The following is a 24,516-nucleotide window of genomic DNA, read 5'->3' on the forward strand; positions in this document are numbered from 1 at the left end:
AGCGTGGATTTGCTGTCGACTTTTGCCAGTTGGCTGACATGAAGAGCAGTTGAAATGAAGCTGGACCTTTTGCAGCTTTTCCAGTTAAGGCTGGTGAGCATGGGAAGGAGCAGGAGAGGGATGAGGGGATGCTGCATTTACAGCATGATAGCCCATGTGTGATAGGATGGTGGGGAATAAAACAGAAGTCCTGGTCCATGCCCAGTTCCCCATGTGGCAGAGCACTTGAATCCCCGCAGCCTGTGGTTTCCGAATCCGATGTGCACCCAGCAATGAAACCACGGACGCTGGCTCCTTACGCTAACCTGGTCCCACTCAGAGGAGGACCCAGTCCACGTGTCTTCTCAGCCACATAAAACTCAGATATCTGATCTAAGGTAGCCACTGTGGCTCCCTGGAGAAAGCCTGTCAGGGGGCTGTTAGCTCATCTGTTTTAGAACTCTTAGGATGGGATAACTGTTCTCTCTGACTGCCTACATCTCTCCTGGCTGCTTAATCACCCCATTTACTAAGGAGGATAAATTCCTCTAAATGCAACTCAGCAAAATACTGAGAACACTTTGAATCCACCTAGGTGTTCAAAGCAGACTGAGGGCAAATTTAGCCCATCAACCCACAACACAGCAATCCTTGCTTGGCAGGGAAACCCTCTGTTCCTTCCTCTCATCCCAGCCCTTGCAGAGAGTCCAGGAGGAGACAGGGGCTCCCCAGTGCTCAGTGAGGGGTTTCTGGAGCTGGAAGCCCACACAAACAGCACAGAATGAAGGAAACCTGGCTGTGTTACTTTATCCTGGGGTCTCGGCTCTCCCTAAATCAGCAGTCTGTACAGTCAGCCACAGCCTGCCTGCATGTTTGTATATATCAAACCGCAACAAAATGTTGGCAGAAGAACCGAGTTTCATGCACTAATTCAAGAAGCAGCCTGGGTGAAGGGATGTCAGATTAAAGTGCCTTCTTCCTCCAGCTCCCCCTTTCACCCAGCCCCCCAATTCCAGCAGCAAACTGGAGCACAGCCAGCCTCCCATAACACAGGGCAGGGTGTGCAGGAGCCAGGGCCATGTGTGGACCCAGGCTGCAGGCCAGGCACAGCCAAAATGCAAAACCCCCGTCCCCTCCACGCACTTGCTTTGCGTGGGCAAGGAGCTGTTGTGCGTGACAGATGAGAGCTGCAAAGCAGGCAGGTCAGCGCTGTGGCGAGGGTCAGTGCTATTTCAATGGCTGCGAGATGCTCTAATTATAGTGTTGGGAAGGCTGGAAGCTGCCAGATTTGATACGGGAATAATGTGGCACGGGAGCTGCGGAGTAAGGACACTTGTTGTTTTGTTCTTGGTTGCTTAACTCAGGGACAAAGCCTTTGAGGAAGGAAAAGCAAATTTAAGGTTATAATTGAGTCCCAGGAATTCTGAACACATATATAATTAGACACAGAAAAAAATCAAGGCAGCCTTCTGTTTATTGCACTGGCTCCATCTCCTGTGCTTTTGGCACCGTGGTTTTTCAGCTGATCTTCAGCCAGTTGACTGGGCTGTTAAATATCCTTCACCAGGATAAACAGCTGAGGAAGCCCTGCGGCTCACTCAAGCACAGTGCCTTTGGTGGGTGTTGCTCTTCGAGAGGGTTCAGGCAAGTACATGGCTTTATATATATTGCGATATTCCTCTCTGTTACCTGCTCCATACTCTGCTCTGCCTGACTGCAAAACTTTCACAGGCTTGCTCTTCGGTGTTACAGGATTTATAGCAGCATTTCCCACAGTTTTTATGCTCTGATTATTCTTGGTGTGCTCTGCCTGGGTAGTTGTGAGCTTCACAGCCTGCAGAAGCCTTTGGTTGAAGCATCTCAGAGCAGTCACCTGCCCCTGGTAGTGGGGGATTTTGTAGGAGGTGGGATGAGCAATCAGTTGACACCAGCACTCAGCTTTGCTGCTGGCTTGCTGAGTGGCCTTGGGTGAGTCACTTTGCAACCTGCTGCCTCAGTTTCCCCTTCTGACAGATGGGAAAAGCAGCACAGAGCCAGTTGGGTGAAGCACTCTCAGAGACTTTGATGAACACAGCAATCAGAAATGGGAAATGGATTCCTTGATATCTGCCTCCTGGGACTGCTGCCAACTCCTTGCCTGCACCAGCTTTCCCCATGCCTTACGGCTCCGGGGTCTCCTTAACTGCTTTAGAGATCCCCATGCCCCCATGACACATCTCCACCTCTCCTGTGCTTCAGCAACCTCTCCTCCCACTATCTTTTTTCAGAAGCTCAGTGGAGCATATTACCTTCATTTTCCTTCTTTTTTCCCCCAGAGATTCCTCCCCTTAAATACTGGCTGCTGTTTTCAGTTTAGGCAGCCTGGCACGCTCTCTCCTCCCCTTGCCTGTGCCCACCGCAGTGGCCTGCTCCTCTTGGGCAGCTGTAAGCCCAGCGGTACCAAAGGGCTGGCTAGACCATCAGCGCATCACGTGTCAGATCAACCAGTGATTTTCCCCAGCTATTCCCGCCTAGGAGAGAGGGTGTTTATTCCTCATTTTTTCTGTAGTTATGCAAACATTCACACCATGCCCTGTGATGGTTTCTTTTTTTTTAAATTTGAGCAATAGGAAAGAGCTGGGAACCGCTATCTGGTGTAATGCCAGAGCACTGGAGAGGCATTAAGGACACATTTTGATCTATTTACTCTAATACTATTCCTCAAGCAATGATCAATCACCTAAAATCAGAGACACTGTAAACAATATACTGTAAATACAGCTAAAATCAAATACACTGATACCCTTTAATTTTATCCAAGAATGGGTTTAGTCAAATCGAGGCCAAATTTATCCCAGATGTAACTCCAGTAGCAGCGGTAAACATTGTACCAGAGAGGAATTCAGTCCATTTTCTCTTCCTTACTGACAAACGATTTATGGAAACTGCAAAACTGCTGATGCAAACACAAGTACAAGAGAGGGTTCAAATGCACAGCAATCCCCTCTCAGTGCTTACCATGGCTATTGTGCTTTGTTCCACTCTATTTACAAATTATTAAACATATTGACCACAGCTTCATTTTTTGAAATCCAGACGACAAAGAATCCATTTTTATTACTTTATTAACCTTTTTTATTTAACCTGGTAATAAAACTACTCAACTGTGTGGTGAAATCTCGATTAAAATTTGCCTTAGCTCCAGGAGCCACACAGGCAAATGCTCTAGTAGTTATCTAAGTTGGTTTCCTGGTAAAAGCTTTGCTCTGTTATCAGATTCTAGATAGAATAGAATAGATAGAATAGGTACATAGATCCCTGCTTTACAGCCAGCATCATTTCAGGAGGTAGTTTGAAAGCTTTCAGGCTCTCCCAATGATTGCTTTGCTTTTCTTTCACAGCAATTACGGTCCCTTCATTTAATTTCAATGGAAACTTTAGTGTTTTAGACCTTGCCCATGTAGCTGAATGCTCATCTCTGGATCTTATTTCCAGTCCTCAGGAGGACCGGTTTTGATGACCTAGTCTGATTACAGCATCTTTGACAGCTTTAAAGGAATTTGCTCGGGGGAAGGAGACAGCTGCTGCTCTGATGAAGGATTTTTCTGAGCAGGCCTCCCAAGCTGGACATGTCGGTATGAGATGCTGCCTGCATTTTTCGTCGTGACCAACAGGTACGTCTAAAAAAGTTTTGTGTTCTTGCCTGCATAGGCCAGTGTGGAGAGATCCTCTATCATAAAACTGCTTAACCTGCTTCTGTCAAAATGCTGCAGCTTCTTGGCTTCTTTTCCCTTATGTTGTATATTCAGCCTCTCTGGAAACTGTGGGCCAACTCTTTACTGTGGTGTAAACTGGCATTGCTCCTTCAGTTTATACAGACTTCACGGCAGGAACAGTCTATTTACCAGTATCTGTAGCTCTTCTACAGCCCTGGTCTTAAACAAGACTTATGAAAATGAGCATATTATTTATGATCAACAATAACCATTCTTAGGAGCTGCAATAAAATCTCCTAGCAGACTTTTTAGAATCGAATCAGTACAAAAGCAATACGACAACCTGTTCCTCTAGAGCCTGTTTTGCCATTAATGTTGAAAACAAGGTAGACAACATTTCAGATCCCAAACAACCCACTTTACCTCCAGAAAGGAGGTCTGACCTGCTTAATGTTGTGTGGATCAGGAAAGCTCTATGTTCCCTTCCTAATGCCATTCCCAAACCCAGGAATTAACCTCCATTTTGCTCATATAAAACACTTAGAGTGAATAGGTCATTATTCAGACAGGGATGTTTTGTAATAAAATGTTTTGACAAGTATCTGAATTTACAAAGTTCTAGACATGCGTCCTGGAGCAGCTACTTTACTTTTTGGGGAGCAAATAAAGCAAAGATTTCAGATAGGAGGGGTTTGGTTACACATGCCTACTGCATGGACTGTTGGGCGGAGCCGAGATTTGGGGGTATTCATCCCCAAGACATCTCCAGCCTTGGTTTTGTAAAAGAGACTCCTGTGTAAGCAGATGGCTTGAAGGACTGAGAGCTGCTTGGTACACTGGAGCGCTAGCTCCTCCTTTCCAGGGCCAGCCCATTTCCACCACTACACACTGCCCCAAAATCCAACTCTGAACTGACAAGTAAAGGTGACAAACACCACTGCCACCTCCTCTGAATTCTCCAAATTCTCTTTCTTTTTCCTCCTCTATATTGCTTATGTATGTTGCATATCCCCAGAAAAAAGTAAGCAGTGCCATTTTGCTGCCTTGCAGGTGTTTGATTTCTATTTGGTAAAGGCAAAGGAGCTGAAGATATCCTTTCTGAAATAGCAACAGACAGTGTTTCATGGCCATGCAAACCCACCAGCCTTGATTAGCCTGGCACTTACTTGGTCTCCTTCTCCAACACTGATGCTGGTTCACACCAGATCCTCCTGAAAGACATGATATAGAGTGGTGGCTCCAGGAGCCACCTTCCTATGGGTTAGTTTGAGGAAAGCCTCTCCTCTTCTAGTCTCAGATGTGCTTTTTGTACGGGCTTTAGCTGAGGGACATGTTTTGCATCCAAGGAAAATTTGCAGGCTTCAGGAAAGCATGTCTTTCTCGATATACACGCCTATATGAAACAGAAGAGGCACCCAACACCTGGATCACCCATCACTGTCTGGTAGCAGACTGCAGCCAGGTCTGCAGCGTTTGCTGCCACCATGACAAATGCCAGGTAAAGTCACCCAGCACAGCCCGAAGGAACTCAGGCTGGAGGAGAAGGTGAGGAGCAGGCTGGCTACTGGGCTTAGAAATGGGAACCAGGTGTTGTTGTGCAGAGATGGGTGGATGTGAGGAAAATTCATTTAAAGAGAAGGAAGCGTGAAGCAGACAGATACTTTCTTCACTTGTGTACTGCAAGCAGGGTATATTATTCAGAAGATTACACTGTGTGCCAGTGCATCAGGAGTGCCAAAATGCGGGAAATTCACCAGTTGTAATGAGCTAGTGATAGCAGACCAGGCAGTAGGAGTGCGACAGATGAAATTACTTGGCCTTTTGGCAGAAGCCAGTAGAGCCATAGCTCAAGAGAGCAGAGTGCCAACCTTACAGTCAGATTGTGCCCCTCACAGTAACGTTACTTTAACCAGAGGAAAATAGAAATTATTGCTCTGGTCAGATAAGAAACTTGATATCTGTTTTGGGATCAACAGTACTTTGCCCCAGTCTTTGTGTTTCATATTACCTCACTTTTAACCAAAGAGCAAATGCCATACACATGCCCTAACAAATTTCCATTCACTGCAATATTCTTTCAGGGGTGTAAGTAGAAAGGCAGCTTGACCCAAAGTGTCCTAACAGAGATAGGTTTTGCTCATTTAATGGAGATCTATCAGTACCATAGATGTGAGTAGCAGAGGTGAAATCCTGCCTGGGTTCCACATACGGAACTCTTCATTGGAGTCAGTGGCATCCCTGATTGTGGAGTGAGGAACAACCAAGTGTCCTTTTACTTTCTTTTAGAAATGTTGCACAAAAAAAACTTGTAAAGAAAATATGTCAGTCAAACAGAAGGCAACTTTTCTGTAAAGAAGTCTTAGATCATGCCTTGCTAATAACTTTTTGATTTGGACTGTCAAATATGTCCATCAAAGAAGTTGACGCTATTTCCCAGCTCTGGCACTATCCATGCAGCAAGTGACAAAGCTTGCCAAAACCAGGAGTGTCAGGAAAAGGTGTTTCAGTTCTACAGCCTCAGGGGAGTCACAGAAGCAGGAGAGGTCTTCTTCTGAGAAGGAGGAGTGGTGGCGCCGCCTTTCCATCATCTTCACTTTAGAGCTGGAAAGAGCCTTTTGGCCCAGTATACTCCAAAAGGGATCTAATTTTTTCCAGCTCTCCAATACACGGGGAGAAATGCTAACACTAGGTAAAGAGCATAAGAGCTCTCCAGTCTCAATAGTTCTCCCAGAAATGCTTGCTAGAGCAGGTATAATGCATGAAAGAGAGAATGCAAGACACTGAACCAGCTCTCTGTACCCAGAAGTTTTGCATCTGTCAGGGAACAGCCATGTAGCCAGAATCATGTGATAGACCAAGAGCTCAGTTTCAATTCTGCTCCCTTCAGACGCTATTAATTCACCATCTCCATACCTGTCCTGTGAAGCTTATTCCTTGCTTTTGCATTTGTCTAGCTTTAAAAGAATAGGCAATGTAATTTCCATTGTTTTGTTGAGGAGACTGATTGAAAGGCTCATACATTTGAGATGATGAAAAATATGCTGATGAAAACACTCCACATCAGAAAAGGCGCATTTGTTGAAGCAGAGATGATTCTGACCAACATATTAATTTAAGCTGAGAGGTTTCCTGGTCCCGGACCAAATTTCTGATAAGAATGAAGGAGAGAGAAGGGAGAAAAAAGAGAGAGGGCTGTAACTGCTACAAGGCAGCTAGTAACAAGCTGCCTCCTAGGGGCATTGCATTTTAAGGATCTGATCCAAACCTGCCAGGGATCACCAGCCCCGGTTCCACACTCTCCAGTAAAAGCCCATCCTGCTCTCAGCTACCCCATTGTAAGACACAAATTGTCTTGGTATGAGCAGGACCCTCCAACACTTCTGCAGGCATGCCAAAGGATGCTCTGCTTTGGAACAAAAACACAACTTAAATCTTCAGCTTGCCTGTGCAAAACATAACTGCCTTTCAACCTGATTTATATGTATATCCTGATGTCCACAAGCGTTCTTTGATGTGCTGCCTGAATTTTCCCTTGCTTAGTTTCCTCACCTCAGCTTAAATTGAGATGCAATTGAATATAGGCTCCAGAAGCACTTGGCCAGTTTTGGAAATTGTACCAATTACTCTTTGTTAAACCTACTTGTTTTACTCTGAAAATACCAGCCTCCAGGGCTTGGAGAGGTGGAGGAGAGAGACCTACATACTAATTACAAGAAATTAAATCCAGAACAAATATCGGCATTAATAGACTTAACATTAATGTAAAGTGGCTGCCAATGACAGAGGGATTTGCCACTTGTTTTTTATATTCTTCATCATCCAATATCACCATCCAAACTCTTTCCAATTCATGCATATTTTACTCATTTGGGCTGTTCTTATGCTTTGATCTGCTCTTTTCTCCATTTTTCTGTTCTTCTTTCATGTCATTAATCTAATCTAATCCCCTTCCAAGGTGACACTGCAAGCAGAGCTCAACAGCATTTACATCAGTACCTTCAAATCATCTTATGTAGCAATGCCTGCATCTAGGTGCTTTACGATTCCCTTGGCTTCTTCCCTTCCCATTGCTCTCAGTCCCACTTGCTGCACTTCTCAGGACCAGTTTGGCATTAATGGCTACCAGGTTTCTAAAATCCATTAAGGACAGACAGTGGCTGGCAGAAGTCAACAGGAGCCTTTTGATATCTGGGATTTAGACAAGACCGCTAATCCCCTTTTTAGGCTATACCCTGCATTCATCCTAGCCTGAATTCTCCTCAGGCCAAAACTCACCCGGGAAAATGGGGAATTGTTACAGAAAGCCCCAATCAACACAACAGAGAGCACAAAGCGATTACTGCTAAAACGGAACCGCTGAAGATAATTCAACTTTCGCTGTTTCTAAGGGGTTTTCTTTTCATGTCTTTTTTGCCTCCCTTTCTGTTTTATGCCAGCTGAGCCATCTTCCTGCTGGCAGTGGGTTCATCCTTCTCATTCATCTCATGGCTGGTGGCAGTCCTGCCATCAACAGCAGCCCGGATGCTTTAAGCAGAGGTTCCAGTTCCACTCCTTTTTGTTCCTAAAATACAATGAGATTGTGATAAAAGCTGACTCAGAATGACCTCACTTACTCCAGCCCTGTCCATCTCCTACATCCCACATCAACAAGACTGGCTGATGTGGAATCAGTGAGCCAACAGCAGATATTAGCATTTGGTTACTTGGTAACTCTTATTCGATCAATACATGCTTTACATTTAAGATCCCAGTGGCAGGATGAACAGAACGAATTAGAAAACCTCAGGTGGAATAAACCTAATGGCTTATGGGACATTTCCAAAATAAAAATGCATGTTGAATCACAAATAATAGCTTGGCTGTAATCTCAGGAGTCTAATTATGAAATGGATGGGGAATCATTCTGTAATTATTTAGAAAGTTCATTTCAGCAGCCAGAAATTCTCTCTATGTTTACTGTATATCATCACAAGTACTCTGTGGTTATTTGTAACATCTACCCGGAAAGACGCATGAATAAGAAAGGCAATTTTAAGAAATGGAGACAGATCCATGCCTTTTATAAGTCAATGGACTCATGCCAGGGATGAATTGAGACCAGGTTCCTCAATAGAGTTAAATCATTTCTAGCCAATCTCAATAGAGCAGAAATCACTGTGCCCTGCAGCAGGGATGTTCTCACCATAATGCAAAATCCTACTACACATTCCGCTCAGTGCTTGTGTCTTTGCCTTAGAAAAGAGCTCAGTTCAAAACCAGTAAAAACGCCGGCACGCTGTGGATTTGAAACTGGTGCCACGGGTCCAGGAAGATGATCATCACCCAGAAGGACCTGCTACATCCACAAGTAAAGCCATGGCTCTGCCTTCAGAAATTAATTCTGTTGTGCTGGATCAGATGGCTGCATGTGATATTACCACGCCTAATCTAATTTTTGCAAAGAGTAGCAATCCAGGCCTGCAGTTCCTGGATGAATGGCCTCGGGACTGCCTACCTGCATCAAAGGGGAGCTTATAGAGCTGTGTGATCATGGAAACTTACAGTGCAGGGTAGTAATATGTAAAGGGTGAAGAGAAGGTCTCACTGGGAGGATAACCTTGTGGGTCCTTCATGGAGCACCACAGGGACTGTCGATGTTGTGCTTTGCGCTGACCGCACTGCCCTTCCTTGGGGACAAACACACCTGGGTACACAGATCTCTGGGCTTCACAGGAATTAATGATTATACGGAAAGGAAAACTGATTGTTTTCAGCCTAGTTGGCTACACTCGCCAAGTGTTATCCGACCGTCTTCCCATTCATTGCTCTGTCTCCATTATGCTTTGTTCTTGATCTTTTTTTTCCCTGACTCCACAAAAACGCCCCACTTTGGAGTGACCATCAGACGAGAGATTAACCATGACCCTTCTGGTTGTGGAATACACATGGAAACACACAGTCGAAAGGGCTGATTTTTGTCTTGAGGTTGGGATTTATACAGGGCTTTCATCCCTGGAAGGTCTGAGGAGCAGAAAACGGTGCCATATAACACCTCATGGGTGTCCCACACCTTTCAGCAGTAAATCTGTTTCTGCGGAGGCAGAAGAAGGAAGAAGTCACACAGCTAATTATACTCTGTGGGGCAATTTGCCTTTTTATTTCCTGATGTATTCCCTGACTGGTGGAAAATCACTCTTGGCAAACACAAAACTTACCTTGCTGCCAAAAGGTGCATCTCTAAATTATTAATCAAGAGCACACAGAACCACGAAAGGTGGAATATTGAACAAAGGCTCAACTGACACTCTGGAAGTTGAAGAAGATATGGAAGACTCCCTTCTAATTTATTTATTCCTTTTCTGTTCTGTTATCCTGATATGCTGCTTCCAGTTACCGCTGCACCCCGCATTGTATGGTATTACGTGATTTTGTTTTCGGATTGTTGGAGATAAAGTTGCTTCATTATTAATATATATGCACTGTGCATATCCATAAATATTGAATATATATGTGTGTGTAAACCTACTGGAAGTGTTAATAGTTAAGATAAACTAAGTCCATTATTGCAATGAGTGACTATTTCTATGACCCTATTTGCAATAAAACCAGATTCAATGATATGAGAAAATTGCTAGGTTTCAAAATAATTGAACCAGGCCAGACAAATCCCCACAAAGGCATCATTTACAAAGTACTTTGCTTGTCTAGAATATTTATTCCCTCAGAAGGAAATGGAAAAAGAGTTCATATGGTTACTCAGCTACCCTCTGAGTGTAAAATTGTTTTATCATGTTATGTTTATTTCCTAGACATCTTCCATTGGGGTATTGCAGGAAAATACTGGCTATGCAGTTAGTTCTTTGTGTGGACTGCTCATATTTATTCACTGGGAAGTCAATCATGTTTTGTTCAGGCTTGTTTTGTTTTTCTGCTGAGCAAACACTTAAGCAACCCTTTTCTTGTAAAAACTTATTTGCATATACAATGTGCAGCATTCAAAGTCGGCACTACACAGATAGTTGAGATGTCTTTGCTTTCCCTCCTATGTACCATGGGAAGTAGTGGAGTTCTTCCTGAAAATGCTGGCGTTGCTCATTAAGACTGCAGTATATTGTTCGTGTTTAAGGACTCCATCAGTAGTTACAGATATTTTTAGTTTGTCTTGTATTGAAAGCCTGGATAGATTTTTACTATTAAATGTTCACAGCAAAATGCTTCCAAGCAATCTACAGGCAAAGAATTACTCCCAGCAATTATCCACTGAATAAATCTGAATAATGAATACGTTCACAAAAGTCACTATCTATTTGTGAACAATTAGCTGAAAGAAATAGAGGTGACACTCATCAGCTAAATAATTAATTTACGAATTCTTTGTCCAGCTTTGCTTCTGATATATGTTGCATGAAATGAGATCAAAGCTGAGATGAAAAATTACTTTAAAAAGAAGGGCAATGTTAAAGGAAATTCTTCCAGCTTCCAAAGCAGAAATTATCCCACTATTGTAACTATTATTTATTACCAGTGATTTCAGAGGCTAGTGAAGTTATTTTCCTGGAATCTTTCACTTCATGCACTAAACTGTGTTTTATTCCTAATGTATATCCAATTCTAGGTTGTTAAACTGCAATCAAAAGCACTTAGTAGGAATGGATCTGTCCCTGTTATGAGATTTGAACTCCTGACATCTTTATCCACTAGAACTTGAGTGCCCAGGTAACTACTAATTATTCAAGCATTTACAATCATTACTATCAATATAATTAACACATTGTGGGATAAAAGTGAGAATGGCACTATGAAATGATCATTCCTAGCGTTTGGATAGCAGTCTTTCATGAAAACATTTATAAGCTGCCCAATTACTTTTCAGTCAAATGAACAGAAAAATTGTTTACATTTAAGGGGAATCTAGAACTGAAAAGAAATGGTTTCTGGCATCGAAAATTATAAATGTTGTCTCCATATGTCTATTTCTTAAAAATAACAAACCCCTTGACTTTTCTGCAGGGTTTTTTTAAAGAAAATACCAAAAAGTTTCTGATCAATTGTTTAGAAAAATGTGAGACCTTTCCTTCAATAAAACCAGATTCAGTGAAAAAGACAGGAACAAGGTTTTCCATTCAGGTCTAAAAGCTCACAGGCTCACTGCCGCTCTCTGCAGGAATAAGAGGCTGCACAAGACCTTATTTGCCTTGCTGGATGACACTAGTAAAAATAAATGAGACAATTCACATGGAGAAAGTCAAAGCTAGATGAAGACTAGAGTTTGACTTCCCTCTTCCCACCTCCATCAGTTTTGCCGGCCAAAGTAGGCAGCTAAATTCCTTCTTATATTAATTAGTAGCAAGTGATTATCACAATAGGAGGAAGGAGGAACCAGAGGAGAAGCTAGGGACCACAGTTTGGAAGGCTTTGTCACCTTTCTGTCTGGGATCTACTATGAACAAAATTTTGAGGAATGACTTTTCCCCACCAAAACTTCAGCTTAGATATCCCAAAATAACTGCTGTGAAACACTTGCAGGACACACCAGAGAGGGGATTTTGAGAGCATTTCACAAGCCCTGCAGCTGTGAGCCGGTTGCAGCATGAGGAAAAGCCCTCCATCACCCCAATGTACAGGAAAGAGAAGGTAAGGTGACTCTCTCCAGGTGGCTTTTAGATACGGTGCATTCAGTGAGGAGCCCCAGGCCAGCAAAATCTGTTCTTCTCCATGTTGACACTGCTTTCACCACTGGAAAGGGAAGGGCTTGAGGACAGCGGCCCCTGCAAGCGCTGCAGACCCGTGCAGAGGCTGAGCTGCGGGAGGGCAGCAAGGCTCAAGGGAGCTGCTGACCCCACATCAGCCACAGATGCCTCCCCTGTTGTACTGGCCCAATTTTCTCTGGGGGAGGATCCCAACCCTTCCCATCTACTCACCCACTCCCCAAATCCCTGAAAGGAAGATTAAAACAGTGAAGCCCACAGAGCTGCTGTGCCTTCTGATTCCTCGTGCCAATGTAAGCATCTTGCAACCCTTGCTCCACTGGGTAGGTGCAAAACGAGGGCCAGTCTGAGCATGCCATGGGAGAATCCATCCAACCACCTGGAAAATAACACAAAGCTGGAGTACTTTAGACATGTCACAGCAAATAAATAGCTCCAGGAAAAGAACAACAAAAAAAGCTCAAGCTTGTGCTTGTAGAGACAGTAAACCACCATATTTCAGCCGTCATGGCAGGTATTTCTGACTGGAAATTGTATATTTGATGATGACGAGCCTTCAGCATTTGACAAGTGGCTGTTAAAGCCTCTTGAACAGTAAATCACTCTCTTCCTATCAATAATCTTATTATAATATCTGTAGAAATGTCTAATGTTAAAATCCCACTTTATTACTATAATAATGGATCTAATTTGTAAAACATAAAGTGAGGCCATAACTGTACTGGAGGGAGATATATGTGATCCCACTACATCTATATCATTTCCTGATGGCTTTACCCACATATTTTGAACGGGAGAAGGATTAAAAGCAGTCCCACTTGCAAGATTTTTGAGATTGGGAATGGCTTCTGGAAAGGAGATCAACATGATCATGGAAATGCAGCAATCATTATAAAAAGAACAGCCTCAACTTCACGTTTACACATATAAATATGTAGGTGTTTATCTGTGATTTGCTCCATTCGGGCCCTTTCCAGTTGCCAGGAAAGCCCTGCTTTCCAGCTGCACAATCAGTATTATCACTATATGCTATTTTTGGCTACTGAGTACATTTCAAGTAACGTCATCCTTCCCAAGCCAACACTGGTATGAAGGGCGGAAACTCTTCTTTCCACTCCTCTGTCATTTGCTGCTGCTCCCATCTGCTCGGTGGCACTGCCTGCTCAGTCCTCGCTGCAAAGGGATCTCCACATGCTTTCCCCTGGTCCTTCTCATTTTCTTGAGCAAGTGGCTTTCCAACCGAAGCTTCGTGTGGGTGGCTTCATGTTGGCATCCAGAGTACATGTCCCAAATATGTCCAGCCTCACCTTCTGATCCTAGTGCAGAGGAGCTGCCGGTAAGTAATCTCTTGATGGGCGATAGAGTCCTTGTGTCCAATACCCAGAGCTTTTCACAAATGGGTTGTTTTTAAGGGGATATAATTTCCCGACTAGCACTTTGGTAGGTTTCCAGTTCTTGTCACAGTATGTTAACACCAGGTTTCTGTCTGAGGGGAGAATGCATCATTTCTTCTGACACTGTGTAGCTTTGATTTCCATAAGTTATTAAAGTCTAGTAAATATTGTAAATACCACTTCCTTTTTAAGGTCTTCCTTGGCTAGGTGCTACCCAATCAGCCAGTTGTTTAATGTTTTTCTCTTCTGGTGTGGTGTTGCTGTTAAGTGTTTGGAAAAGCTTATATGGACAAAAGCTGCACTTGGAGTTATAAATCTCTTCAAATATAAGGTTCAGTTTCCTTGGCTGTGCCATGCGAAGAGCCGTCCTAGCTAAAGCTATAACCACCGCTAGTCTGAGCTGGGCTGTGTCTCCCTAAACCTGTTTCATTTTACACAGAATAATTAAATATCCATTATGCCAGAAAGTGTGTGTGTGGCTATAACAGAGTGATTAGGGTACTCACCTGGTAGATGAGAGACCCTGTTCCCAGTGATTGCTCCAATGAATATTTAAGTATTTCATATTAAGTATTCATTGGATAGGAGCAGACTTCTCCCACCCCCAAGGGAGCACCCAAACACCAGGCTGTAAAGTCATTCTTTCGTTCTTTCTTTAGCTCAATGAATATTTAATTATTCGAGGCCAAACAAGACAGCTTCAGTGGCAGAGACTGAGATTCCTTGCTCCCATGTGTGCACCATAGCTCTGATGATGAGGGCATGCATTTAAGAGATGTGGGTTCATATTCCTTTGGAATTAGAAAGAAGTTGAATCCAGGTTTCCCATACCCTGGATGGGTCTTCCAGCTTCTGAGCTGCTGAATAAAAAACACAGAGCTCTAACACACACTGTCCCTGGTCATGAGACAGAGGTGGTATGGATGCTTGTATGACCCCAAGATCAGAGAAAGCATCCTTATCAGTGATAAGTTAAGCTGAAATCTGGTTTATAAATCCCTCAGGAGAAGTTATCAGAGCTGAAGATGTTCCTCACTCCATGGCAGTTCCTGCTGGCTACGTTATGTACCTTTCTGAGATTATCCAGAGTGTGATGCGTAGGGGAACCTACTTATCCTCTGTACTCTGACACCCCTAGACTGTAGTTAATGGGACTTAATCCTACTTCTGCAGCCCAAGGAGTGGGTATATGAAATGGTGACTGCAGGGAAAGCATCCAAAGAGAAAAGGTGTAGGGCAAGGAGATTTGAGTCTAAAAACAGGCAAAAGTAGCAGGCATTGAAAGGCAGGAAGATTAAAGCAGGAAGAAAAACATGGAGGAAGGAGCGTGCAATCACTGAGTGGGGAAATGACACACAAGGCGAAAAAAAGGAGCAGGGACAGTGACCAGAAGGAGCAAACAAACCACCTAAGAAATAATACCCTTTACCTAGCAGAGGAACAGAGGGAAGGGGGAGAAAGGGGTAGAGAAGATGACTTCAATCTTAAAATAAAATGTGGAGAATCTCTGCCACCCACTTAGGTCTTTGAAAAGTAGAAAATTTGCCATCTGCTCTCCACTTCCAGAGGACAGTGGGTGTCTCTGAACTGAGATGCTTTGGATTCACTTTGGGGAGTTGACTGTGGCAACTGTGACTGTAGCATTCCTATTGCAGAAGAGGGACTTATTACTATTATTGCAGCTCTGTTTCTTGTCATTTGGCAGAATCCACAGCAATCTGATTCTGTTATGAAAGACTGAGTGTGGCTTCCAAGCAAAAACCAGAGCAACAACGTAACTGTGATATCGAAGTGCAAACAAATTACCTTCTCGTACCCATCAGGATAGTGTCCAAGTCCAAGACAGCTGCATAGTCTCAGTTGTTGAAATGGCAACACTGCATTCAGAATGGAGCTGCTTAGCTCAGAACATTTCAAAGGTGCTCCCAATGATATAGTTCACATATTTCATACCACATTTATGTCCGTCTACCCCAGGGCTGTTAAGCAGCCACCTTCAGTAACTGTTCACTCTAATTTAGAGAAATCCTTTCTGAACACTTTGCTGTCCGTTACTTTAACCAACCTTTTCCCGAGAAGACAGCTTTAGAGTACTGAAGATCTATGACAATGAATGAATATCCATATTGTCTTGCTATAAATATTACAGTGGTCTGACTATAAATGTCAAAACAGATGTGTTTCATATCGTGTCCTTCAAGGGACATGCTAACATAGCCACAAAAGCTGAAAGCTTCACCCAGATGCATTACTCCAGTTTGAATGGCCATGTGTTTTGTGTTTTGATCAACTCTTTAGACAGATGACAGTAGCTATCCTCCTTCAATACTGAGGAAAAGGCCACCTGTGGACCAAGCCGTGGGGGAAAAGCGGAAAGCAGAGAGAAGGGTTCGATTTCGTGAGCCAGAAGTCATTGAACATGGTACGCTCAAGCTATTAAGCCTTTTGGCATGACCTTTCTAGCTTTTAACATCCACCCTGCCTGTCCACATCAGCTTCCCCCTCTGATAACGTTATTTGTGATTTTGAGCTCAGCACGGAGCAGAGGACAGACAATTTTTGCTCTGTGCTCTGCAGAATTGCATCTGGTCTGTTTGCCTGCCTGCCCTGGGAGGAGACAGGCTCCTGCATCACGTTAGAGCAGCCTCAGGGCTGTTCTCGCAGTGAACTCCTGAGTCAGCCCCCACAGGGATCATTGCAGACCATGGGTTTGGCTGACCCCCAGGTCTACCCCAGAACAATGCTTCCACTCATAGAAAAGGATCTCAGATCAAATTTAAACACGCTTATGTCATCCTGGGTAACTAGGATGTAATGGCAGGGAGAGAGCCAGCCCTTTCATGTTTCTGAGAAGCATGCATGCCAAGGGATACAATAGTAAAGGTCTGAGCCTAGCTGGCCCACTGGGGTTAAACGCAGCCAGGATGTAACCATTCCTGCCAACGAGGGCACCCCAGGAATGATACAGTTAACGTAACCTCTGGTCGTTCATTCATGAGCCAAAATAACAGTTTGCAGGTAGGTCAGCTGGGAGTGACCTTAAGCAGAGGTCTAGCACAAGGATCCAGTTTGCACTTCTGCACGTGCTATATATAATTCGTAACCAAATAAGAACTGTTGTTTCATTCTGACTTTCACAAACTGACCGAACTAAGAAAAATTGTATTTATTGGTAGGGAACTAAAATTGTATGGTTTTGATACATCAGTCAGTAAAAAAACAGGTGACAGAATGGTAAAATTTCTGTTAGCCGCCTGTTTGGACTGCTACTCAGCTTCTGAAAACAAGGCTTGGCATCTCCTGATGTGTCTGTAAACAGACCTCTCATTGGTTTTGCAATACGTTGTTTGTGGTGCCCCCTAATGCAAGAGGGAAAAGCTGTTTCTTGATAAGGTTGTTGACGTAGCCTGGGCTTTCCCATCAAAACTGAACTCCTGGGAAGACTCAGTGAGTCAGCCCTAAATTCTTCAAAGCTCATCTGACTGCTCAAGAGCAGGATTTTGATGAGAGCTAATACCTCCTTCAGCTCCGTGCCAGAGTCCATGCCCCCACATCAGCACTGGTAATCCTGCAGTCAGTCCAGCCCGGGGGGACCAGGTTCATCTCCCACTGGCTCTGAATTCAGCACAGCCATGCTTGAGCTTCAGGGAGCTGCAAGGATGGAGAAGACTCTCACTCTTTTCCATGAAGACATGAGAAATGTCCCAACCCATAATTAGCATTCTGTGTTGCAAACAGCCCGTGATTTAGATGATTTGCTGTTTGTCCACACAACATTATTAACATAGAGGCTAGTAAGATGAAGGTTGCTGGCACCACTGAAATTTTTCCATTCTCTGGACTTTTCATCCTGGATTATGTCTGGGCCCCGGCTGCCAAGCAGAGGCAGTTCCAGGATATTGTTGGATGAAAGTTGCATCTGACAGCGGGCTTTGCTTTCTTAACTTTCATTCTTCTCTCAGCCTGCTGGTCTATCATCTCCTTTCCTTTCTAGAAATGATGTGGAATGGGGAGGTCTTTCTTGCAAGAGCTGACTCCTGACCTCCCTGCAACAGCAGCAATCTCTGTCTCTGAACCCACCCCCTACAATAATTTTTTCTCACCTTCCTGAAGTGCACCTACATCTGCATGTTTGCATGGAGTGGGTAGATCCTCATCTGACATAAATCTGTACAACCAAAAGCAGTGTAAGAGGTGGCCCAGCATCTATAAGGCGACAGGCAATTTCGGAGACACAGCTTGGTGCTTGCTTTCTTATTCATCTGCTGCAAAAAGGCCTTTCCAGGTGTGTAAGAACATTTTCATTCTGTTTTCTAGCCATTTCCTGCTGTGACTACGTAGTGGGTAAGTTGAAGTTTCACATTATAACGGTGAGCCATCCATGGCACTAACCTGAGTTTGTTTTGTGGCTGCTGGGATGCACTGTGCAAATATATCCTCCGTATACAAAGCATTTTGTACTGTTAGTGGTTGTTGCTTTTTCTTCTCAGCATATGAAGCACAAGGTGTTGATGAGGTCTGGTGCAGTATTTTAAACAAGACATCTAGTAAGACAAATAGTGGAAACAAAAATGAAATCCCTGAAGCCATTTTTAATTTAAATATAATTAATATATTTTATGGCAATAGAATAGGTATAGGTTTTTCACTAAGATATGCAGGGAAAGCACCCTAAGCGAAACAATAGTTCTCCCTGCTGACTTTCATATCTGGGGAAGAGACAATTCATTTATATGCTGGCAGCAGGGTAGAAATAATAAAAATAATCTGTTTTTTCTTTTTTGTTTGCAAGGATGTTTAAGGCCAGCCAGCCTCACAGACCCTCAAGCAAATGTGTGTGTCTGGATGTTCTTATGATGGTGATCATTTCTAGAGGCCGTGGCCAACATCCAGCCCCTGCTGTATGCAATGCAGTAAGGGGAAATGGGTACACATACAGATGTATGTATACACACACACAGAACCATAGTGTTGGGAGGCCAAAAGGCCTCCCAAGCAAATGTCCTCATATCCCCTAGCTGTTGCTATTGCCCAGGAAGAGGGGTTGTATGCTCATGCCAATGGCAGCATCAGCTAAGGCAGTTATTGGGCTAGGAACAAGGTACTATGGGCAGAAAAGAGCCAGGTGGAAAAGGAAAGACCAAATACCCCTCAGGTGTCAGTGGAAATGTGTGTCCAAGGCAGGATCTCCTGTATCCCAGTTCAGTACTTTTCTCAGATGAGTTGTCTTTTTCTTAGACTGGGCACGTGGCTAGGGCTGAGTGTGCTGTTCCAAAAAGCAATTTAACTAATAAATTTAAGCATTAATTTTCTATTTGTAATCTAGAAAAGAGTAAACTGACATTTAAGCACATAATTGTAGTGATGTGCTGAAGCTGTTGTGAGCATAGCTCATCACTATTTTGTGGGTGGGTATTCTTCCACATTATTTTTTTTCTGTTCCTGGACTGAACATACTCCCTAATTGAGAGGATATAAGGAAAAGCCAAGTTTGCGTCTGAGATCACCCAGAAATTTCACATGGAAAGTAACTTTCGCAAGATTGAAAAAGGTTATAAGCACTTCACAGAAAAAGGCTGATGTGAAAAGCTGTTTAGCTTTCACAGAAAAGTTTCACTGTTACCAGGTATGCTCATCAGCCAGGCCCCATGCTTTGAAAAGCAGGTTGGTCACCCAGTCCAGAACTGTATCATGTGGTGTGGGAGATGACACAAGGGAAATACCAACTTCCAAATCACAAATCTCTGCAAAAGCAGAAGTGGTGAGTAATTCCCTGGCTAAATAGCTTTGTATAAACCATTCATAGAATAATGCCAAATAAACAAATTTATAAAAATTGGAGTCTATTCATGGATAATTTACAAACAGAAGGAAGGGCTAAATTAAAATGAATAAATTATTTGCTGCAAATAATTCACTCAGATCTATTATGGGACATCGATTTGGTTTCTGGTTAGCTGTAAAATGACTGCCTATTAACATTTTACCTTTTCCCCATACACTTTTTGATACATTATTATGTGTTTCTTGCTTGGTTTTATGACTTTTACCTTCCTCTCTGTACATCTGTATGACAGTTTAATTGACTGGTGTGTATTCTAGGGCTCGTAGTAGAAGCTAATTTAAATATGTTACAGCTAATGTTGGCCCTTTACCCATAGTAATACATACCACATTTTTATCTCCTTATTGATTATGTGCATATGGCAGGAAAATAGCTGCACACTACGGGTTTTTATTCAGGCATGAATTTGGCTTTATACTGCATGTTTAATACTCAAAGTGCTTTATAAATTAATACTGATCATGCAATGGCCGTGCAGTCAAACAGAGCAGCCAGATCTGAATCAAACTGGATCCCCGAGGCCCATGGATGGATACACAGATGCAAGGGCTGGGGCACAGATGTCGGTGAGCTAAATGTAGCCCATTGATTTCCACATGTGTACTGTGCCTGACCTATGGCACATGAAACATACTTGAACTATGTTTTAAAGGCAAGAAAAACGTTTACAGTGTCGTCCTGCTTAAGCACAAGTGCAGAGGATGTTCCAGTGTAATTAGCACACCTAGCACTTAGAGAGAGGTTAAACCTGCCAGAGCTTTCCAAATATGCCTCTCGGTTAATGGAGCCACGTTTTGGTTCTTACTGTAATTAGCAGGAGCTCCAAACAAGCTGAGTTACCAGGGAAAAGGACAGAAATCTGGATCTTCTCTCTTTTATGGAACATTTGTGAGCATTAAATAATTAGACAAGGTAGCTTAATATTCTCCTAGTATTTAACTTAACATTTAGCATAAAGGTATAAAAAACAATTGCTGGAGGGAAACTTGAGATCATGCATTAGCTATGGTAATCCTGTTCTTATTGTATATAATTAAACCCTTTGAATGTTCCATTAGATGAGATCTTTTATACTCACCACCCTCCATCAGGAGGTGTGACTCACTATCACTTAACCGATGCCTATGGAAGTACTCACAACCAGAGCCCTGTGTACCCTGCTGTTCCCAGAAAAGTGGGACAAAGGCATCAGCAGGGGGTCAAATTTGGGAAGTGTTTAAGATGACACTAAAATAAAGCTGCTTTCTTTTTTCTCCTCATCACCGTGCAGTAGATGACAGGTCATCATCTGGATTGCCTGTGCTCCTGTGGCTCTCATTTTGTGCAGTGCTGATCCTTGCTGTGAGTCTCTACTACACCAGCATGAAGCAAGATGTCAAAGTCCTGGAGGAATTTCAGTCCCAACTTGTTATCTTCTTTCTTCAGATAAGACACGTTGCTCAGAAATGCTGGACTTGGTTTATGAGGCAGTAGCAATGTCCTCCAGCCTGACAGACAACTCAGAGCACTGCTAACCAGCACGCAGCACCGCAAAGCTCCCAGTCTACTCCAGCCACATGCAGGGAACACGTGAGCATCCACCTCAAAGAGCAAGAAAACCACCCCTGTTGTGCACTGTCCAGCAGCCACTTGTTCTCCTTTCCTTTTTCTTCTTTGTTTTTTTCACATTAGTGGGTGGTCATACTAACGCCTTGAGGCCCCACCAAACTCACGCTTTGTCATCCTCAACAGCAAACAAGTGTCTGAATTTTGTCCCTCAAAGAGCTTATAAACTGCTGATATGAGGAGCAGAAGTAGAGAGAGAAATACATTGATCTGTGCAGGCAGAGCGAACTCTCAGTAAAAGTCTCCTGAGTCTCAGGTCAAGGCTTTAAATACCAAACCATCTTTCTCCTCAAGTCTCCTAAGAGCTATTCTGCAAAAGTTAAAATAAAGCTGAGCTGTTGCACAAACACTGCTCTGGTGGCCAAAGGCTTGGCAAGCTGCTATATTTATACACCTGAAATGATTATTAGTAAAATCCTGGCAAATGGCTTTCTTGTTTCCCTTCACGCATTTTTTTCCTCCATGGGCAAAAGCTGTTTCTTAATGTTTCACTTGACTCTCAGGTGTGAAAAAGAACACGAAAATTCATTTAAACAGTAAATAATTTATTTGCCTAATGTAATAAATAGCAATATTGAATCCCAGGCTAGCTATCAAATCAGTAGTTTAATCCTCTGGGTTTGATTCAGTCCACAAACTCCACTAGCTGAGCTTACAAGATTTATGATAGTGCTTGTATTCAGTCAGAGGTTATGCTTTTATGCCTGGGTGTTCAAGGCCTTATATAAGGGTAATATGGACTGTTTATGAAGCCGTAGGAGGCAAAGCTCCTTTATCCCTCCATTGTTCCACCATAGTATGCACCTCTCCAGAGGGAATCCTTGTAATGAAGATCATGCAATAAATGTGGAATGGTGCTCTGGGTGTCTGAGAGAACAAGTGCAACCTTATGAGCTTCAGCTATGTTTTCTTCCTAGACAAAACCAGCACAACCAGCTTTTTAGGCCTCAGATTCTTGTCAAGTAGCACCTGATGTGTGCTTGGGTTTATTTGGTATGATAAGATTGACATCAGAACCTGTAAGAGCTGAAGAAAAGGAGGGGGAAAAAAAAAAAAAAACAGAAAGAAAACACTGCAGAGAAGACAGAAGAGATGCCTACAAGACCTTGGCTCGAATTCCCCTGCCATTGCAACCCACCAAAAAGAAAAAACGGTGCTTTATTTTTAATTGATTTTTTTTTTTTTAAAAAAGAGCGTCATACCTCTGCCCCAACAACCTTCTTGCAAGCAGCCCAAGGACTTTAACCAGGCAGAGGATAAACAGGAACACAATATGCAGCCTTCTCTCAAGAGGAGAGTGGGCAGCAAATTGATTGAGAACGAGTTAAAAAAACTGCAGTCCAAGACAGAAAGAAGTGATTTCAGCGGCTATTCTCATGCTCCTCCTAAGATGTCAAAGGCCACAGCAATTGCATTCGACACGCTGCCGGTCTGGGAAGCAGAGGTTGCTGCAGGAGAAGTGTGTAGCTCAGGGGCTCTTTGTGCAAACTGCTTGGGTACCCCAGCTCAGAGGGTAAGTTTCACCGCTGCTTCCCTTCCCTCTCCCCCATCTCAGCCCTGCTGTTTAGGTAATAAAGAAGAAAGGTTTTAAACTTGAGTGCTAGTGAATCTCTGATGAAAAAGGTTTGGATTGGTACCTGCATGGGACAAGGGGGGCATTGCAACTTCTGTTTGCATTTTTTAGTGTTTATGATCTTTTTAATGTTCATGTTGAAACTCTTTAGCAAATCAGTGGCGTTCCTTTTTTGGCTCTGGACTGACATGTCCTCCCAGCACGTAGCAACTAGCCCCTTCAAAACAGGAGCCTTTTTTGAAGGGACAGTTCCCTCACTGCAAGTCATGGCACATTGCAACAAGAAAGCAAAGCCTGAGCTGACAAGAACGAAGCAATCTCAAGAGCAAAAGCGGTAGAGTGAACTCTTCCAGTATGTTAGCAACCTGGTTTCAGTAACTTTAAAGCAAGCCAAAGGGTTAAGGTAAAACAGGAACTCCTCTTAGGACTGTGAGGGAAAATGCAGAGGCACTGTGAAGTCTATATGTGTGCTCATCTCCCTGCATAGCTCCCCAGGAGAAGGGCATGGGACCACCTTTCCACCAGGTCTGCTTTAAACAGAAAATGGCCACGTTGTCTTTGGTGAGGCCCAACTTTATCAGTGTGAGTGAGAACGGCTATCACATCTGGGCTGTCAGGGAAATTAGGCAGAGCTTATTAAATAGAACAGCTATTCTTGGCTTCTGCCTAGGCTCTGGTTGGGACAGTTTTAGACATGGGCAAAGGCAGCAATTGACCTGTCTGTTGAGGACTCGCCATGGCCTTGCAAGGCCTCCCAGGTCAGGATTGTTTACTGTGGTCAATCAGATACATGGCAGGCTGCAGAAAGCCAAAATAAATTCACTACAAAGCCAGAACATTTGAAATAAATAAAAGCTGAACCCCATTCCTGGGAGAGTGGTGGCATTTTGCAGGTGAAGAAACTGAAGCTGAGAAAGCCAATGCATCTGTGCAAGTGAATGAAGCAGGTCAATAACAAGGCTGGGAATAGGAGAAAAAATCCCAACTCCTGGGCCTGCATTTATTTACTGCTGCACAGCTTCACTGTGGACTTACCTGTTTTATTTCCTTCTCACACTGAAGCTCTTTTCCCATTCATCCATCCTGCTTACACACACACCTTTTTCCCACTCTGCCCCTTCTTTCTGTTCTTTATCCGTCACAGATCTATCCTTACCGCTGCGAGCTGGATGGGATTTCTCCTTATTCTTGTTCAATGCTATTTTTCTAGGTGTGACACCTTTGTGAGTTTGGAAGAGCTAATAGGAGCCCTAAAGATACACAAAATCAGCCGTGTTGGGTAATAATTCCCTTGCTGACCCTGCTGGGTAATATTTCCCTTCAGTACAACTCCTCAGAATTGTCCATAAAGAGGTAAAAAAGGAGAGGGAGCACATAATTTATTACAAACAGTTGAGATGCTCACCTGAATTCATGCTGGTGCCAGCATGGTGAATCGCTTTAGAAGTCAAGAACCCTGCAGCCAACCAGCTCTGAGCAATTACTTAATCCAGCTTGGAAATGGTCATGTTTTAGCTTTAAAGGGCTGAAAGAGGGAGTGATGGAGGACAGGGCTCTTGCAGCAATTTTTGAAGCAGACAGCAAGTAGGTGAGCTTCCCAGCAGCAGTGTCTATGGTGGCAGGAGTCAAAGGGCCAGAAGAGAGTAGAAGGAGGTCTGTGCATGAAAATGGGCTAGTGACGGGGCCTAAGGGAAGAAGTGCTGCCTAATATCCCTTATGCAATGTGTATGACATCAAT

At 43.4% G+C, this 24,516-nt stretch overlaps 1 protein-coding gene across 1 annotated transcript; it reads left to right on the forward strand.

Annotated features, from left to right (window-relative positions):
• Window positions 1-13,616: 13,616 nt before the first annotated feature.
• Window positions 13,617-22,802, forward strand: C5H14orf180 (chromosome 5 C14orf180 homolog). The gene is made up of 4 exons (XM_050897852.1): window positions 13,617-13,697; window positions 16,054-16,177; window positions 18,073-18,099; window positions 20,871-22,802. The coding sequence occupies exons 1-4, from the start codon at window positions 13,644-13,646 to the stop codon at window positions 21,071-21,073; spliced, it is 408 nt and encodes a 135-aa protein (XP_050753809.1). The 5' UTR covers window positions 13,617-13,643; the 3' UTR covers window positions 21,074-22,802.
• Window positions 22,803-24,516: the final 1,714 nt, after the last annotated feature.

This window comes from Gymnogyps californianus, chromosome 5 (genome assembly GCF_018139145.2).
Source record: "Gymnogyps californianus isolate 813 chromosome 5, ASM1813914v2, whole genome shotgun sequence".
Lineage (NCBI taxonomy): Eukaryota > Metazoa > Chordata > Aves > Accipitriformes > Cathartidae > Gymnogyps > Gymnogyps californianus.

Excerpts from the sequence above, each read along its gene's own strand:
- C5H14orf180 (XM_050897852.1), top strand. The coding sequence starts at position 13,644 with ATGTCCCAAATATGTCCAGCCTCACCTTCTGATCCTAGTGCAGAGGAG. Across the intron at positions 13,698-16,053 it reads CTAGTGCAGAGGAGCTGCCG|ACAGATGACAGTAGCTATCC; the intron begins GTAAGTAATCTC and ends TCAACTCTTTAG. Across the intron at positions 18,100-20,870 it reads CTGCTGTGACTACGTAGTGG|TAGATGACAGGTCATCATCT; the intron begins GTAAGTTGAAGT and ends ATCACCGTGCAG.